At 37.7% G+C, this 19,452-nt stretch overlaps 2 protein-coding genes across 2 annotated transcripts; both read right to left on the reverse strand.

The window, feature by feature from the left end:
- Positions 1 to 6,298: 6,298 nt before the first annotated feature.
- On the reverse strand, positions 6,299 to 7,176 carry LOC146910870 (uncharacterized). Its single transcript, XM_085729474.1, has 2 exons — positions 6,385 to 7,176; positions 6,299 to 6,325 (listed from the first exon to the last, which is right to left on the reverse strand). Exons 1-2 carry the CDS (start codon positions 7,174 to 7,176, stop codon positions 6,299 to 6,301), a joined length of 819 nt encoding a protein of 272 aa, XP_085585600.1.
- A 35-nt stretch (positions 7,177 to 7,211) lies between these two features.
- Positions 7,212 to 8,855, reverse strand: LOC146910871 (uncharacterized). The gene has a single exon (XM_085729475.1). The coding sequence runs from the start codon at positions 8,853 to 8,855 to the stop codon at positions 7,212 to 7,214; it is 1,644 nt and encodes a 547-aa protein (XP_085585601.1).
- Between the last annotated feature and the right edge of the window lie 10,597 nt (positions 8,856 to 19,452).

Raw genomic sequence — 19,452 nt, forward strand, 5'->3', positions numbered from 1 at the left:
CACATCTCACAGATCATGGATAAAAGAGTTATTAAGTCTTCACATAGATATAAATATTAGGAGTAATATTTATATTGGATTGACCCGCTATGAGAATACTACATAGTAAAAGTTATGAAAAGTGTCATAAGATATTCTCATAGTGATAGTGGTGTATTTCACCCTTCGACCTGAAACCACTATGTACCCTAGATGTTGGAGTCGAGTGCTTTGTCACCATTCAAACGTTGTCCGTAACAGGATGACTATAAAGTTGGTAGATGGGTACTCCATGAATCATGCTGAGGGACATGAGTGACCTAGATGGAATTTGCCCCTCCTACATAACAGGAGAAATGTCTACGGGCCCAATATTGAACTAGACAAGGATGACACGGTCTATGCCTTGTGTTCAATATAGACATGAGGGCAAAAGGGTAATTATACACATGATCATTATCACAGAAAGGTTTCGTCAGATCACATGACATTCTCGTCACTTGGGTAGCAGTGATGTGTTGCTAGATACCGCTCACTGTTTATAATATTAAATATGTGATTTAATATTATTGTCAACGTTACGAGAACCTATAGGGTCACACACAAAGGACAGATAGATGAGAGAAATAAATAAGTAAGACTTATTTATAAAATAAATAAGTGAGACTTATTTATAAAATAATAAGTAAGACTTATTAGTAATTAAATAATTAAATATGATTTATTATTTAATTTATGAAAAATAGAGAAACGCAGTCCACCGTAAGGTACGGTATGTTTCAGTGAAATATGGTGCAACGTAAGGTACGGTGTACTTAAGTGTTTGTCTTGCTGACCACACAAGTGGTTCTATAAATATAACCCTTGTGTTGAAGCTTGATTGACTGTTGGTTGAAACGCTTAACCTAATTCACAAAGTAAACCTAGCCGCCACTCTCTAAACTTATTCTCTCTAATCTCCGTTGGAATTGGCTAGCACCGGTCATCGGAGAAGTTCTGTTCGTGTGGACTGAGTAGAGGCATCGCTGCTTTGCTTTGCTCGTGATCAGAGATATTTCTTCTACAAAGGTTCTGCGCTTCAAGAGGTAAACACATGAATCCTTAAAGTGTTTAAGCATGTGTTCTGTTTGATTTGTGATTAATGATTCAATCAAGATCCGTTTCAATGGGATTTGTTCCGCTAAGAGGATTATAAATTTTTGAAAAACCTCTCTTAAAATCCCTTCAGTGGTATCAGAGCATTTGGTTGCGATTAAATCATTGAATTCAAATCTGTTGTTGTTTGCCTAACTTGATTTTGTGATACGATCATATAAATATGTATGTCATCGACTTATGCTTCTGATTCTTATACATGAGATGTATGCCGTATGATAAAGCATATATGTTTTAAATTTTAGTTTGTATATGATTTGTTTCGATTTAGATTGTGTATGCTATACGATTTTCATTTCGATTTGCTTGGGATCAATTTTGCATTGTGTATATTTGATATACATCGATAATATGAATTTTACTCCTGAATATGATTCAGATTTTATATTGCTTTATCCCTTCATGTGCATTCGGAAAGTCCACAAAATTGACATGCGAAGGTCACTGTTTATCTACTAGAAACATATGGAAAATTGTTTTAGAATTTCACGGTATATTAATTTTCTTAAATTGTTTTGACTTTTATCTTAGAGTAATATTGTTTGGTTCTTAGAATCAAATTCTGATTTCAATCCGTGTTCTCTTTTATCAAATTTGATTTGATAAAGGTACTTTTTGAAGGAATTTGATAAAGGTACCATTTCTTAATTATTGAAACAATTCATGAATTTTCATAAAGTGTTATTAAATTCAATATACCGTGAAATCAGTTTTGAATTGGCAATTAGAGTATCATGCGGCGGATCACAGATTTTGCTTTGATTTCAGTTTAAATTGCCATAAATATAGTGAACCGTCGGTGTCAGTTTGAATGCCATAACAGCGTCACGAGAAAGTCTATCATGGTCACAAATATAAATGTACAGTGTTTAGGCACACACACATAAAAATATTTTTTCTAATAATAAAAAAGAACTTGATAATAAAATGATTTAGTCTTTTGAGAAAAAGGTTTTTGATGTGTGTGTGACCAAATACTATGCATTTATATTTGTGTCCATGCAAGAATGCCTCCAGCGTCACAATTCAAATTATTTAATAAAAGAATAATAAAAGGATTTATTATTATTTGTTGTGGTATATGGTTATGACCTTAGTTTTGGTGTTTCATTTATTTAAATACGACCTGCGTGTCGTGATTTATTTTATTTTTAAAATACGGCCTGCGTGTCGTAGTTTATTTTATTTAAGAGTTAAATATTGTAATTGCTCAAGTTGAAGAGAGGACGACGCCAAAAGAAGATTCCGATGGAGAAGCTTGTAAAGTTTGTTCGAGGGTCAAAGAATTGTAATAAAGTAGTTTATTTAATTCTTACGCATTAGGAGGTCATAACCATACTACCTAATTTATTATTTTATGTATGTGATGCATGAAATGTATGTTTAGTTATCGCATGTATGAGATGTATGCTTAACATGTTTTAGATGTATGTTAGCATATATGTTTTAAATGTTTTATATACTTGCTTTCTATGAGTATGAATGTCATGCATCTTTAAAGACGCGTGTATGAGATACACATGTCAATGAGATTAAAATAAATAAAAATCCTTCAAATAGAATATGAAGTAAATTGGTTTCCAAAGTATAACACACTTCAAGACTAATATCGAAATGTGTAGGTTTCACCTCTGCGAGGTGCACTTTCTATACTAGTAAGTTGTGGTACGGTAATTCTATTTACTGACTGTTATTTTTGGATCTAACTTAACTAGATTATTTTAATAAGATTAAAATATATATATTTACTTCAAATAAAATATTAAGTTTAATGCTTTCCAAAAGTTTAACACCCTTCAAGACTAATATCGAATATGTGGGTTTTGGCTCCGTGAAGCGCATATTTTATACTAGTAAGTTGCGGTGCGGTAATCCAATTTACCCAAGTGTTATTCTTTTGGGTTTTTTTTTTGGTTACAAGGCTAAAAAAAGAAAAAGGAAAAGAAAAACGAGACAGAGAGACTAGGCTCTCAAGAACAACGTTCCTGTAGCATCATTTCTCAAGAGAGGACGGAGATCATCAGGCGGCAACGAATGGAGAAGAAGTCTGGCATCAGAACCTGCCCCTAACTTTGCAAAGTAGTCTGCACAAGAGTTGGCTTCACGAAGAGTATGACGGAGCGAAACATTCATCTGAGAGAGCTTATCTTTAATGTCTTGAATGAGGACAGCATGAACATGATACCTCGATGGATTGCCGGATATTAGGTTGATTGAGAGAAGAGAATCCGAGTAACAAACCAACTCTGTGATGCCCAGGTCCGTAGCTATAGAGAGACCGTGAAAAATGGCGGTTAATTCCGCTTCAAGGATATCTGAGGAAGAAGGAATGAAGCCTGAAAACCCTGTCAAGTAGAACCCATGAGTGTTACGAATGAGACCTCCAAAGCCCGCACGAGTGGGTGTCCCAATACAACTACCATCAACGTTGAGAATTGAACAATCGAAGTTGTCGTTGTTCCATCTGATGTGCCTGGCTGAGTGGCTAACATTGGTTTGCCGATGGAAACAAAGATTAATGTCTTCTGCTGAAGTATGGATCTGCGACAGTAGCTTGTTGAGCTGAACAACCTCATTATTCAAACACATAGAATTGCGGTATCTCCATACCCCCCACAAACCTGCTGCGAACAAGACTGCAAGCGAACCATTGAGCTCGTCCTTAATCCAATCCCGGACACTGGGAGCGTCGAAGAAAGAAGGATTAATGAATCCAATTTTCTGCCATATTTGCCGTGAAAACCAGCAATCACGGATACAGTGAAACACTGTTTCTTCTCCAACACCGCAGCGAGTGCAAACTGAAGACGGAGCAATGTTTCTGTGATGAAGTAAGGACAACGTCGGGATCGAATTGTGACAAAGCAGCCAAATGAAAAACTTAAATTTTTCAGGGAGTTTTTGTTTCCAAATCCATGTCCAGGAAGTGCTTTCCATGTGATCCTCTTGAGAAGATAACAGCCAATTGTACCCGCTTTTCGTAGTGTAAATACCATTTTTGTTATGGTGCCAAATAAAGGTGTCTTCGATAGCTTCGTTGAACTTGAGGTTACTATTATCAATGAATTCAGCTACTGCAGGAGGGAGAGAAGTATACAACAATTGGGAATGCGGACCATTTGTTGTTAAAACCTCTCTAACCGTAAGATGGAGATCATGTATGTCAATGACCGGTACAAGGGATCCTAGGGACCCAAAATCGCTCCAAGGGCAGAACCAAAACGAAGAACTACCGGAGCCTGCGCGCCAAGAGTAACCGGTGTTAAGCACATTTTTTGCTCGGACAATGGATGACCAAGTGGGAGAGCTGCTGGCGGTGGTTGAGGCGTGAAGGAGACTTGGCCCAGCGGAGTATTTATTCAAAAAAATATTAACCCAAAGCTTATTGTTGTTTTGCACCAAATCCCAAACCAACTTCCCAAGAAGACAAATGTTGGCCTCTCTTGCTTTACGTAACCCAAGACCTCCAATTTGCTTTGGCTTCGCTATCTTGTTCCAACCGACTAAGTGAACCCCTCTATCATTAGCACCTTTCCAAATAAAATTGCGGGATGTTCGATCAATGTCATCACAAATAGATTGAGGTAGCCAATTAATTTGCATATAATAGGTGGGGATGGAAGAGAGGACCGAAGAAGCAAGGGCCACTCTGCCAGGCCTATTAAGGAGCTTGTATTTCCAAGAAGCGAGTCTAGTTTGCATTTTCTCAATGATAAAATTAAAATCACTTCGCTTCGGACGTCCTTTGAGAATCGGGAAGCCTAGTTATTTATCAAGCGAATGAGTGCTTCTGATGCCAGATAAAGAAGTAAGATTGTTAACTTTTTGATGAGGAATACCTGAGGAATAAAAAGCTCTTGATTTGGAGAGGTTGATCTTGAGTCCAGATGCTTGACTAAACTTGTCGAAAAGGTCCTTGATGAATCTGATTTGGGAATTCTTAGCTTTAGAGAAAAGAAGGACATCGTCTGCGAAGAGTAGGTGTGAAAGATGGGGGTTGTTTGCAGACATCTTAATAGGATCCCACTTGCCTTGGAGGACAACATTGTTGATTGCAAGAGATAGCTTCTCCATGCAGAGTATGAAGAGGTAAGGAGACAAAGGATCACCTTGTCTAAGCCCGTGAGTAGGCTTAAAGGGGGGCAATTTGTTTCCATTCCATAGGACGGAGAAAGTTGGTGATGTAACACAATGCATAATGAGCTTTATAGTGGCGTCTGGAAATCCGAAATCATGGAGGCACGAGCTAAGGTACTCCCAGTTAACATTATTGAAGGCTTTCTCAAGATCAAGTTTGAAAGCAACAAAGCCTTTCTTTCTTTTGGATCTTCGCATGAAGTGAACTATTTCCTGCAAAACAATAGAGTTGTCAGAAGTGCCCCTACCTGGCAGGAAACTGCTCTGAAAGGGACCAATAATATTGTTAAGAATCGGTCTGAGACGGTGAACGAGGACTTTGGTGATGATTTTGTAGGTAATGTTACAAAGGCTGATTGGTCTAAAGTCTTTATAGGTTTTTGGTTGGTCAATTTTGGGGATTAGCGCAATGAGAGTGTCAGCTATGGTTGGGTCGAAGGAACCGGTTTGGAAGGCTGTGTTAACAAGGCGGAAAATGTCTTCACCAACAATGTGCCAGTACTGTTTGAAGAAAATGCAATGGAACCCATCTGGGCCAGGAGATTTGTAGGGTTTCATGGAGTTGAGAGCTGCTGAAACTTCTTCTTTTGTGATGGGTTTTATTAGGGAATTTTTTCCCTCATCATCAATAGTGGGGTGGGGACCCACATGGAAGTGGCGGTTTTGGTGTTGGTTGTGACCGCAAAAGAGATTCTTGAAAAATCGGTGGGCTTCTTCTTGAAGAATGGTGGTGTCGGAGGACCAATTACCATTTGGGAGCTGAAGCTTATGAATTATATTTCTTTTCCTTCTGATAATAGTCTGGGCATGGAAAAAGGAGCTATTTTTGTCCCCAAATTTCACCCAGTTCTCCCTTGATTTCTGGTACCAAAACATTTCTTCTTGAAATAAAATATGATTATATTCCTGCTGAAGCTCCTTTTCAATGAGAGAATGTCTTAGAGAGTCAACTCTTTCAAGATAACTTTGGATGCCTTTGATACGATTTTCAATGTGTTTCTTCCTTTTGAAAATGTTGCCAAAGACCTCATGATTGAAAGATATAGAATGTTCTCTAACATTATTAATAGCAACAGTAGTATCATGATTTGCAGACTTCCAAGCTCTACTTACCAAATCAGCATACTCTCCGTGGTCAATCCAAGCTGCTTCGAAGCGGAAAGGTCTAGAGCCCCTAGCAAGGGGAAGGCCACCGAAACGGAGGAGGAGAGGATTATGATCAGAATGGAGCCTACAAAGAACCTCCACAAAAGCTTCAGGAAAAGAAATTCTCCAATTGATGTTGGCAATACCTCTATCAAGTTTCTTGGACAGAATACGAAGACCGTTGTGGTTGCGGTGCCAAGTGAAACGACCGCCGATAGTTGTAAGGTCCAGGAGATTACACTCATCCATGAGGTTAGAGAGGAGGGTCGCTCTTGAATGGTTGAATATGCCACCTCTTTGCTCACTTGGTAAAATTGTTTCATTGAAATCTCCTATCAACATCCAAGGGCCGTTTAAGGTGTGGTTTAGGTTGGAAAGATAGGTCCAGAAGGGGGTTCTCATAGTGTGGTTGGGGCTAGCATAGACACACGTACAATTGGTTGTTGCATCTCCAAGGCTTATGGAAAAAGTGATGGAGTATTGGTTGGAGTCTAGTATGGTGGATATAGAATTTTCTGCTGTATGCTTGAGGAGCCAGATGCCTCCTGAATGGCTGTTAGCTTCAACAATGTGTTCAGGAATATAACCATTGGTAATCCAAAATGTGGATGATCTTGCAAAGGGGACATGAGTTTCAAGAATGGCTAGAAAAGAGGGTCTGTGTTTTCTCATAATCTCTTTCAAATGTCTTTTAGCTTTACTGTTGTAGGCCCCTCTAATATTCCAAGAGAGGATAGTAGTGTCGAAAAGAGCTTCCATTAAAATGGACATAAAAAAAGAAAGAAGAAGGAAGACTAAGAAACCATGTCTTCCTCCTTTGAGGATTCATGGCCTTCGTTGCTGTCAGCAAGGTTATCTTTTGAATTACCACTCATTGCGGTTTGGATGGGAGGAGCCAGGGCAATGTTTTCTTTGATCAGAGGAAGGAGGGGCGAGTTTGAAGGGAGGTCAGGGATGAAGTTTGTATTTTTGGTGATGGTAGGATGTTTAGAAATGATGGGGCCAGATTGGGACTCGTGATCAATCATATGAGTTTCTTGCATATGGGTTTTGGTTAAGGAGTCTTTTGGGAGTGTAGTGTCTCTGTTGTTTAGAGTGGGGACAGTTTCAACATTGACTTTGGGATTGCTTGGGGGTTTACGTGAGAAGGACTTGGTAATTGGCACTTGAGTGTCATCTTGCCTGCGCCTTTTCGGCAAAGAGTTATTATTGCCACGTGGATAGTCTGTGGTTTTAGGCCAGTGGGGTAAGTGGGTATTATGCGGGTCAACTTTGGGTTGGTTAACAAGAGAAGAGAGAACATTATACCTGTTATGGTTCTGATTAGCATTGCATGGAACATTTGAAGGATTTTGGTTTGTGGGTTTCTTTCTTCTAGTAACGACTAACCAGTCACCATGCAGGAGGTGACTCTCATCATTACTATTGATACCTTTGTCTTTTCCAGCAGCTGTCTCTTTGCATGCGATTAAGTTGTTTCCATTTTGGTTTGTAGCCAATGATTGTGAGTTAAAGCTATTTGGGTCAGGCTGGGGCGGGTTGGATGAGTGTTGGGTCAGGTTCGTGGTGCTTGCATGAGGATCGCCGGCAGGTTGGTGTTGAGTTGGAGTGGCCGGTTCAGGAGCTGGTGGTTTCGAACAACAATTTCTCCCATGATGTCCGTAACATCCACATGTGGTACAGATAAGATGTAATCCTTCGTATTGCACTTTGTACCAATGGCCGTTCACCCAAATTTTCCCCACAACTGGAACAGTGAGGTCAATTTCTACACATACTCTGGCAAATTTTCCCCTTTCTACCTTTAAAGTGTTTGTGTCTACCTTAATAGGTCGACCAATCGCAGTTGCCATGGCAAGAAGGAAACTTTCATCATAATAGACAAGGTTTAACCCTGGAAAATGTACCCAAACCACCGTGCGATCTACCTTGGCATTTGGTGAGGCAAATTCAGGAGACCAATGTGTGACAGCAAGGCAATGATCATAGATTAGCCATGGCCCTCCGGTGATGACCTTCTCCTTGTCCGCTGCTTGGTCGAATTTCACCATATAGAAGCCGTTGTCATTGTCCATGATATCAAACCCTCCTTGAAGCTTCCATATTTTTTGGAGACGTTCTTTCATGGTATTGTAGCCAAGGTTTTTCCCCAACAGTTTCACTACTAATGCATCTTTCCAAGGCGTGCAGAGTTCTTGGAAAACTTGTGGTTCAATAAAGATCTTAGGAAGGAGGCGGTTACCGTCTTCTAATTCTATTCGTACCAGCTTCTGTTCAATCATGTCTTGTCGTTCACGGATTGGTATTTCCTGGGTAGATTCTAACAGTTTGTCGCGAAAGGATGGCTTGTGGGATGAGGGCTTTGTGAGATCAGGAGGCTTTTTGGATGGTGGCGTGTTGGTTTCATGGTGGGCAGAGAACACAAAGTCGCCGTTCATGCTTCAGACCGATTAGGGTTTTAACAAAGTCTATTCTTTTGGGTTTAACTTAACTAAATTAATTTTAATGAGATTAAAATAAATTTAGAAGCAATTTTTGGGAACATCTATATGATAGATTAGAGTAAGGAGTTATTCACTCAAATGATTTGAAAGTTGTATGAGATACAATTGGAAGGAGTTCCTACCTAAATAACTGAGTTTTGAGTACAGCCCCCGTTGACTTAAAGAAAGGTGAAATATGGATTTCAACCCACTAGAAAATCTTCCAATGTGATTTTCCGATTCAAATGTTGAAGGTCATTTGATTTGAGTAAAATAGTGGGAGCATATTTAATTAAAGACCTAATTAATTATGTTTTTAAATCATGATACATTTAATTTATTTATTTTCTGTATTTAGAATTTCTTCGCCATATACATTTTTATTATACTGTTAAATGTTCTTATGAAGAACAAAATCTTCAGAAAGGAGTTTCTGAATTGGTACAAAATTAAGAATTGTTCTTAAGAATAAGGAAAACTGTATAATTTCGAGCAACCATTTCCTAGCAACTTTAAATTCGAAAAGAATGCTTGTCAGAAGCATCAGGTCGATTGAGTGGATATAAGATATCCTATAGTGGTAATGACAACAGATAATGATATGATCATTAACCTCAATGTTATAACTGCAAGATACGATAAAGAGTTTCAACCTATCAAGTAGATGGAAATGGATAAGAATAAAATTCAATCTTTGTTTCTCTACCTTGGAAGGTTAAACATGGTTGCTAAATAGGGAAGCAATTATTTCAAAAGTTGAAAAACAAAATTGCTCGTAATTTTGTAAGAGTCAAAATAAGAAAGAAGTAAGACTTCTTATTTACCCATATAGTTATATAAAGTTAAATTTCTACTTCTGCATCATAAGTATATGATACTTGATGATTAATCTTATATTTGTTGAAATATAGAGTTTTAAAGAAGTAGAACATTAACTATAAGTGAAGTCCACCTACGTCTAGAACGGAACAAATAGTTTCATTGACTATAAGAGCTTATGCTTGGACTTAAACTTAATTTTATATGGAACCAAATAATTTTTATTAAATTCCATATAATATAGAAGCATTATGTCCTAAATCTTGTATTGACAAGAGAAGGATTGTGTAGTTGAATAAAAGACAAATTTTTTCCTATTATCCGAATAATGCTTTCTATAAAAGTGTGTTAATCAAATAATGGAATTGAGTTCCATGATCTTGATAAGCTGATCTATAACATATGTGAAAAGGGTCAAATGAGATTTGAACCTTTTGTATATCATTGGCATTACTGTTTAGTACAAACAGGTGTGATTCACATTTCCAAAATCTATGGATATGGACTATTGGACTCATTTGATTTTACATCATTTGAAGGATGTGAGCCCCATCTTTCAAAATATATTAGTATACCGGTCACCAACAAAGGTGAAAGGACACATAATTTATTTGAGTTTATATACATATGAGATGTATATGCAGAACTAAACATATTTGCTCGATATATTGTTTCTATTACTTCATCTAACATTACTAAATCATTTAGTAGATAAGCAAAGTTTATTTGACACGATTCAAGAAAACTTTGAAATTGTTCAAAGATTTTAACAATGAAGTAAAAGGAATAAGTTTGAAAAGTATAAAGACTATACGAGTTAGTCGTGATGGTAAATGCTTGATTAATGAGTATAATGATTATTTATATCGTTTCATGTTTGACATGACTCGATCTAAAATAGTTTGATTATAACTCAAAGACTCTTTAAATTAATTAAATTACAGTTATTCTTCACCCACAACAAGTTCTAATTGAGCAATCATAAAGGCACCATATTAGATATGGAGGTAAGAGTACCTATTTTTTGACTTTATGATAATTTGAGGTTATATGGTTTACTAGATAAACTAAACTTCAAATTAAATGAATGTATACTTGTGGAGGTTCCCTTAGGAAACTAGAGGATACTATTTCTACATCTTCTTCCTTGACAAAAGTTGTTTGTCGCTAGAACTGGAGTATTCTTTTTCAAGGAGTATAGCTCTACAAGAGCTAGTGGGAGTGATGTAGAACTTGAATTAAGTCAAGTACCACAAAATACATTTCAACAAAGCGTTGTTGGTAAATCGCTAGTTCGAGTAGCACATGATCTAGATGAGTCTGATATGTCATAACACTAGGATGAGAAACATGATTTGTCATGACTCAACAAGGTGATATGATGCTCATGGTAGATAAGCACCTGACTTACTAGAAAGTCGTAAATGGCCTGATTTTGAGAAGTGGCTAGATGCCATGGGATCTTATAAAGAATCCATGTACACAAACCATATATGGATACTGGTTATATCATCCAAATGAGTATGACTCATAAGATGAATGTGAGTTTTCTTATAGAAAATTGACATGGATGGTATTATGAATACCTTTAAGATGCGATTGATTGTACAAGGTTTCATGCAATTCATGATGCATATCATGATGAAACCATTCCATCATCGTAATGCTTAAATCTAACGATCCCAATTCTCATTGTTGTATAATACATGTTCTAGAAGATGGATAACGAGGTTGTATTCCATAATTGGAATAACCTTATATATGTCTTTGATATATGTAGGATTTCGTTAATCCAAATGATACTAGAAAGGTAGATGTATTATAAAATTCATTTATGAATTAGAGAAAACTTCTCGAAGTTGAATTCTTTATTTTATTAATGAAGCTTTATGAAAACTTTTATTAATAAAGAAATCTTGTGCACATAAGGAGATTAGTGGGAGCATTGATATTAGTTTGGTGGAATATGCGTATGACATACTAGTCACCAAAATAATTTATCTACACATGTAAGACATGGTTAGAAAATTATTTTAAATATGTACCAAAATTGATTATAGTGTTCGACACTAGAATACCTTCAAGAAGATCCTTGGATGTCTTAAAGGACTATGGATTGTTTCTTGAACACAGATGAAAGAAACATTGTAAATAAGTTACAATGATATTGACTTTCATATTGGTGTACAGTATATCCAGATTGTAATTTGGAATAAATGTTATGCTAGGAGATCAACTATGAAATTTGAAAAAGTACAAGCTTCAAATAGTTGTTATTTCTATTACAGATGTCAAATATATATGATTTGGATTGCTTAGTTCATAACTGAGGGAAAACAGGTGTTTCTTGCGTTGCAGCTTCCATTGATCTCGTCTGAGATGAAATTGGTTTAAATCTTGCGAGCAATGAAAACTTGATCACACCAATAATCCAAATATATACTTTGACACTTCAATTTCTTTTTGATAGAAGATCGAAAGTGGAAACTGAAAGAAGTATACCCTACCAACATAGGAAAGAGTTCCTTATCTGCTAGTAGAGTATCTTGCCCATAGTGAGCTGGATGCTAACACTTGACCAATAGATATTGAGTTAATATTTGATTGGCTTTTAGTGCTAGTGGGAGATTGTTGGAATAAGCCCTAATAGCCAATCTATGTCGATTGGGTTTGGCTTTGTATCATGATATTGATATAAGTATATATTGTGAATATATAATAATAAGGCATTTCTTTATTGATTTTGTTTTGTTTCAAAATAATAAAGTCCCTAGAATAGTTAGTCTGTTTTATGGAACATTAAGTATAACTTAATTGTGAGACCCCATTAAACATAAGGACACTATTCTTAAAGTATCCGTAGTCAAGCTTTATTGAGAAGTGGGATATCATTAAAGCATAGAGACTATTATGTGGGTAGACTGATGATCACATCTCACATATCATGGATAAAAGAGTTATTAAGTCTTCACATAGATATAAATATTAGGAGTAATATTTATATTGGATTGACCCGCTATGAGAATACTACATAGTAAAAGTTATGAAAAGTGTCATAAGATATTCTCATAGTGATAGTGGTGTATTTCACCCTTCGACCTGAAACCACTATGTACCCTAGATGTTGGAGTCGAGTGCTTTGTCACCATTCAAACGTTGTCCGTAACAGGATGACTATAAAGTTGGTAGATGGGTACTCCATGAATCATGCTGAGGGACATGAGTGACCTAGATGGAATTTGCCCCTCCTACATAACAGGAGAAATGTCTACGGGCCCAATATTGAACTAGACAAGGATGACACGGTCTATGCCTTGTGTTCAATATAGACATGAGGGCAAAAGGGTAATTATACACATGATCATTATCACAGAAAGGTTTCGTCAGATCACATGACATTCTCGTCACTTGGGTAGCAGTGATGTGTTGCTAGATACCGCTCACTGTTTATAATATTAAATATGTGATTTAATATTATTGTCAACGTTACGAGAACTTATAGGGTCACACACAAAGGACAGATAGATGAGAGAAATAAATAAGTAAGACTTATTTATAAAATAAATAAGTGAGACTTATTTATAAAATAATAAGTAAGACTTATTAGTAATTAAATAATTAAATATGATTTATTATTTAATTTACGAAAAATAGAGAAACGCGGTCCACCGTAAGGTACGGTATGTTTCAGTGAAATATGGTGCAACGTAAGGTACGGTGTACTTAAGTGTTTGTCTTGCTGACCACACAAGTGGTTCTATAAATATAACCCTTGTGTTGAAGCTTGATTGACTGTTGGTTGAAACGCTTAACCTAATTCACAAAGTAAACCTAGCCGCCACTCTCTAAACCTATTCTCTCTAATCTCCGTTGGAATTGGCTAGCACCGGTCATCGGAGAAGTTCTGTTCGTGTGGACTGAGTAGAGGCATCGCTGCTTTGCTTTGCTCGTGATCAGAGATATTTCTTCTACAAAGGTTCTGCGCTTCAAGAGGTAAACACATGAATCCTTAAAGTGTTTAAGCATGTGTTCTGTTTGATTTGTGATTAATGATTTAATCAAGATCCGTTTCAATGGGATTTGTTTCGCTAAGAGGATTATAAATTTTTGAAAAACCTCTCTTAAAATCCCTTCATTTCATGCTACGGGTAGTTATGGTTCGTGTAGGTGGAGGTGGATGCGGTTGGATTGGTGATTGTGGGAGAGAGGAAGGTGTAGTGGACGAGCTGGTCGGAGAGGTAGTATATGGAGATTGTTGGTTTATTGATGAGATTGGTTGATCAATGGTGGTTGTTGGTATTAGTTGGTTGTGTGTGTCAGATGGTAATATTCTATTTTTCCACTGATGTATAAGGTAGGGGTGTATGTCATTATCTAGGAAGTGATAAGAGTTCGGCGAGGGGGAATGCATCTTGGTGAAAGGAAATTGAGTTTCATCAAAGATAACATGCCTCGAAATTATTAATTTTTTGTTTGACAAATCATAACACTTGTAACCTCTATGATTCGAGGGATAACCCAAGAAGACACACGGAGTCGAGCGGGGTTGTAACTTATGAATGGTGGGTGACGGGAATAAGGGATAACATAGACAACCAAAAACTCGTAGATGTGTGTAAGTGGGGTCACGGTGATATAATATTTGTGTTGGTGACTGATTTTGAAGTGTTTTACAGGGAAGAATATTTAACAAATAAGTTGCCATGTGAAGAGCATGATACCAAAACGATGGGGGAACAGAAGAATGAGCTAGCATAGTCTGTATCATATTATTAATGGTTCTTATTTTGCGTTCAGCTTTCCCATTTTGTGAGGATGTGTGGGGACAAGAGAAACGAAAAACAAGGCCTTGATCACTGCAATATTTTTTAAAAAGCTCATTATTATATTCACCACCATTGTCACATTGAAATGTTTTGACTTTTTGCGAAAATTGAGTTTGAATGAGTTGAGTAAGTGACTTGAACGTTTCAAACACATGAGATTTTCTGCTAATAGGAAAAGTCCACAAGAAGTTTGTAAAATCATCTAAGAACAAGACATAATATTTATGACCAGCAGAACTTAAAATTGGAGACGTCCATAAATAACTATGTAAAATATCAAAAGGCATCAAAGTCGTAGTTTGAGAATCAAAAAATGGCAATTTAACATGTTTGCCTAAAACACAAGAGTCACAGACAACAGAAGAATTAAATGGTTCACAACATATGAACTTATTTTTGTGAAAGGAATTCAAAACAGACTCGCCAGGATGACCAAGATGACTATGCCAAAGACTGGATGTAAGACCGGCAAAGATGGGAGGAGTGGTAACTGGATAAAGATCTCCACGACTATCACATCTGAGAAGAGTGATCCCAGTCTGAAAATCAGAGATAGTAAAACCAAAAGGGTCAAAGGAAACAGAAACATTGTTGTCAGTGGTGAGTCGTCTCACAGAAATTAAATTTTTAATAATTTTCGGGGCATTTTAAGGTGAAGTGGTTGGTGAGATGTGGTTATTTGTGTGTGTCCGGTGCCGTGAATTGGAATTCCATGGCCACTGCCAACAATAACTTTCTAATTTGAATTACTTACTGGAAAATAAGACGAGAGATTACCTTGTGATGCAGCCGTGTGAGATGTTGCGCCAGTATCCATGTACCACTGATTGTCAGGAGTGTGAAGTGACATGGTGTGCATTGTTGTCTCGATGTCTGTCGGCATTTGAGATGAGGTAGAGGCTGCATACATCTGAGGACGCTGTCCTAGAATGCCTGGCTGCTTAGGAGGACCGGCAGGGTGTGTCCACTGAGAGGTGGGATACGGACACGGTGGCATAGCCCAAGGTGGCGGAGTCCAACCCCATTGTTGCCAGGTTGGGTACTGCTGTTGCTGTTGCCAAGGAGGGGCGGACCAAGGTGAGGGGGCGCTGGGAGCTCCAGACTGAGATGCATTGCGGTTACCATGTCCTCCTCCGCGACCCTGGTTGCCACGGGAGCGAGCACGGTTGCCGGGGCGTCGGCTGCCACGCTGAGAGGTGTCTTCAGTAGGTTTTGGCTGAGAGGTGTGCATGGCAGCATGAGAGCCTGTGTTTTCCATCTTGGCCATACCGGCTTCTTCCAAAGTGAGCATCGAACGGGCCTGGTAGAATGCTGGTGATAGATGTTTGGCAAGTGCACCAAATACTATCGAAGTAGTAAAAATATCGATCCCACGAGGACTGTTTTTAACTTCAATAATTCAATCGCGTTATAAAAATAGGATGTATAAAAGTTTATTTTAGTTTGCCACTAGGCAGTAGATTTGGTTTGATTTTATGAAATCAAATAAAAGAATTAGATTTGATTAAGAAAATATGAGAGAGATGAGATCATGTCTTCGAATCCTCTATGTTCCCCTAATTGGTTACTGCACCTATTGTTACTAATGATCTTCTAGTTTCAGGATAGTTAACAAATTAGCCCTAATCAATCCCTTGAGTTAGGACCCTCTTCTTAAACTACAGCCCCTAATTCCTTAGGTGGTCTAATAATCCTTGAAGGTTTTATGAAAGTTAACCTAATATCACTAACAAATGATTATCCATTCCTAGACTAACCATGTTTATTAGAACAATTCAATTAGGTCTAAGTCGAAAGCTATGGTCAGTAGTCATTCGTTCTCACAAAATCATGTTTATATTTGATCAGGATACAAAAAGCATTAAGAACAATTGAATTGAATAAAGACTAGAAATTCATTAATAAACAATAGAGTTTCACAACAACATATGATCAATTAGGGTTACATAGGTTCATCTCCGACCTAATCTCTAAGAGATTTAGCTACTCATAATTGAGTTTACAAATAGCATAATCAATGAAAGAATTAAAACATAAATAAACTGGGTTAGAGATGATGAAATCCTCTTCACTGCAGCCTTCTGGGTGTTAAAATCGCACTTTAGCTCTCCAAAATCGTAATCCCCATGTTTGAGAGTGAGATGAGCTTAAATAGGCAACTTCTGGATCGCCCAAAATCGCACCACGATTAGAAAATTGCACCACGATGGCTTCATTAAACCCTAATTTCCTTTAAAGCCCTTCTTTAAATCGTATCACGATTTGCTGGATCGTATTACGATCCAGCTTCTTCAAAAATATGCTCTCTAACTTCAAGAAATCGCATTACGATTAGAGAATCGCAGTACGATTGGCTTCATTCCAGTTCTTCCAAATTTGTTGCTTTTAACTGCTCCTGGACACTTAATGTTGCTTAGAACTCTATCAAAATGTCAAAATAAGTCCTAAAAATTACGTAATGACAGCATGTCATCACAACCCCAAACTTAAACCATTCCTTGTCCTCAAGGAATTTGCTTGCAATAGTGACAAACGACAGTAAAATAACAGTTACCTGACAAAACGATAGTACCCAAAAGTTCATTCTCCATTTAGCTAAAGATGAGCTAGTTTGACTTGTTCGCAACCACCAATTCACAACTCCTCGCATCAATTTGAAATAGGGTTCTACCAGTCGACATGCAGGTCTACATATTACCATACGCTTGAAAAGTTTCTAAACATCAATCAAAGTCAATATCATTACACACTTTTGAGGTCTTTAGGGTTATAACGGGGCTTAGGTGAAAGGTGGGATAATATTTGGATAAGTAGGCTACACAAAATTTGAGTCAGGCATTCCTACGGAAGTTAAAGCACAAAATTCAATCCATCATTCATTCACCTTGTGGAATAACAATTAATGTAAAGGTACTAGAGAATATTTTTAACATTTAGGGACAATCGAGTTTGAAATTACTCGGATTTTCAATGTGTTTTGTCCCTTTTTTCATCATTCAATTTCATTTTTTTTTTGATACACCATTTTTGTGTGTATTTTTCATTGATAAAGTTCATTCTTTGTTCTCTTATTCTCTAGTACCCCCACCCCAAACTTAGTTGGTTGCAAATTCCAATAGCAACCCCAAACTTAATCTTTAGCAACATTCTACAATGCCTTAACTCAGAAAATACATTAAGGGACAAGTCCTAAAAGTCTCTAGGCTTGTAATGTAGTTTGTCACCGAACAAAAAGTTCTAATCCTACCGGCTCACAATTGGTTAAGAAAGGATAAATTCAACAAATTAAAACAGGGTAGGCTTCAAAGGCTCACAGGATCAAGCACTTTTGCCTCAGTGTGTAATTAACAAAGACCAATCAATAATAGAGAAACAATGCAAGTTCTAGAAATGTAGTTGCATGGAAAACTAATCTAAATATAAGTAAATTGAAAAAACAAAATTTGGCAATGAACCTTATGGCTGAGATTTCTGGGAGTATGTGACTACCTAGAAACGCCGTACACTTCGCCTTTGAATCAAGTCACCCCTCCTTTAGAACTTTTGGAATATCGTTTCATCAAACAACTGTTACTAAATTGTAAAGAGTTAACTAACAAACAAATTCATCAATAATAAACAAGTGCAAATTTATCACAAACGGGGAAATAAGTTCAACGGACTTTTGACAATACAAGAAATAAAAACAATACGGAATGAAATAAAAATGTTCAACAGAAAGATAAAAATTACAACAAAAACACTTAAACAAGAAAAGTTGGACCCTCAGTGATCCAGTCCCATATCCTCATCATCACCGCCGGTCCCGGGTATCCCATCAAAGATGTCATCAGCATCTGCCTTCTCTCCTGCCTCGAAATCATCAGTGATCTCCTTCTTCATGAAAGCAGCATATCGCTCTTGGCGATCAAAGTAAGCATCCATAGACTCCCTAGACTTGTCGAACCACTCATAAGACCCAGTGATCGGCCTCCTATGCATCTGTGCCTCTGCAGCAAACTCAGCGGAGAACCTCGGACGGTTAACCCACATGAGATCAGAGGTCTCATTCATCCAGTTAGCAGAAGTGAACATATACTCTAGAACCATAGGATGAACCGGAGGGTAAGAACCATGCTGACTACTACCCTCTCCATGCTCCATTTGTGGTGGCTGATGATGTGGTGGTGCTTCAGGTTCACCGCTTCTCCTCCGCATATAATCCGCGTACTTCTTCATCAAGACATCCATAGTCTTGTCAGTAATAGGCTTTGTGGTAGGAGTATGCAAATCACCCTCAAATTCTAGCACCAGCATCTTCTCACATAGCCAGTTAATCATGCTCCCATGCCCATAGACCGACTTGCTACCCTTTGCGATCATATGAATGTTGTTGGCGATGAGTTCACCAACATTGATGTGTTGTTGATCAAGAATAGCAGAAACAGTGAGTACTCGCTTGAGAGGAATCTCAGAAGAGCAAGATGTGCTCTCAAGCGTCTGAATGACAAAAGAGGCCCACGCCTTTGGAATTGGCAAAAACTCAGCATATGTCAACATCCTAGCCTTCTTCCATGAAGCACCTGGCCTACACATTTGGGCAAGCAACTCAGCCCATCGATCATCACCCCAACTTTTTGCTTCACGCTCCAACCTCCGAACCGCACACTCTTCCGGAGCAATTAACCCAAGCAGATTATTTATAGCCGCAGGACTGAAATCTATCACCTTCCCTCTAACATAGGATTGATATTTTGTTTCCGTGAAACGAGCGTTTGCATAGAACTCCATCACCACAGACTTGTTATTCTCTTCCGGTACCATGTTGTTCAACTCTTCCCATCCTCTCTCACGAAGCATTGTGTAGAAAACTGGATACTTTGTGAGATTTACCACATCAAATTTTCTTTCCCCCACCACTTCAAAAC

The sequence above is a fragment of the Medicago sativa genome, chromosome 7 (assembly GCF_051527215.1).
Source record: "Medicago sativa cultivar Bolivia chromosome 7, Bolivia_mono, whole genome shotgun sequence".
Classification (NCBI taxonomy): Eukaryota; Viridiplantae; Streptophyta; class Magnoliopsida; order Fabales; family Fabaceae; genus Medicago; species Medicago sativa.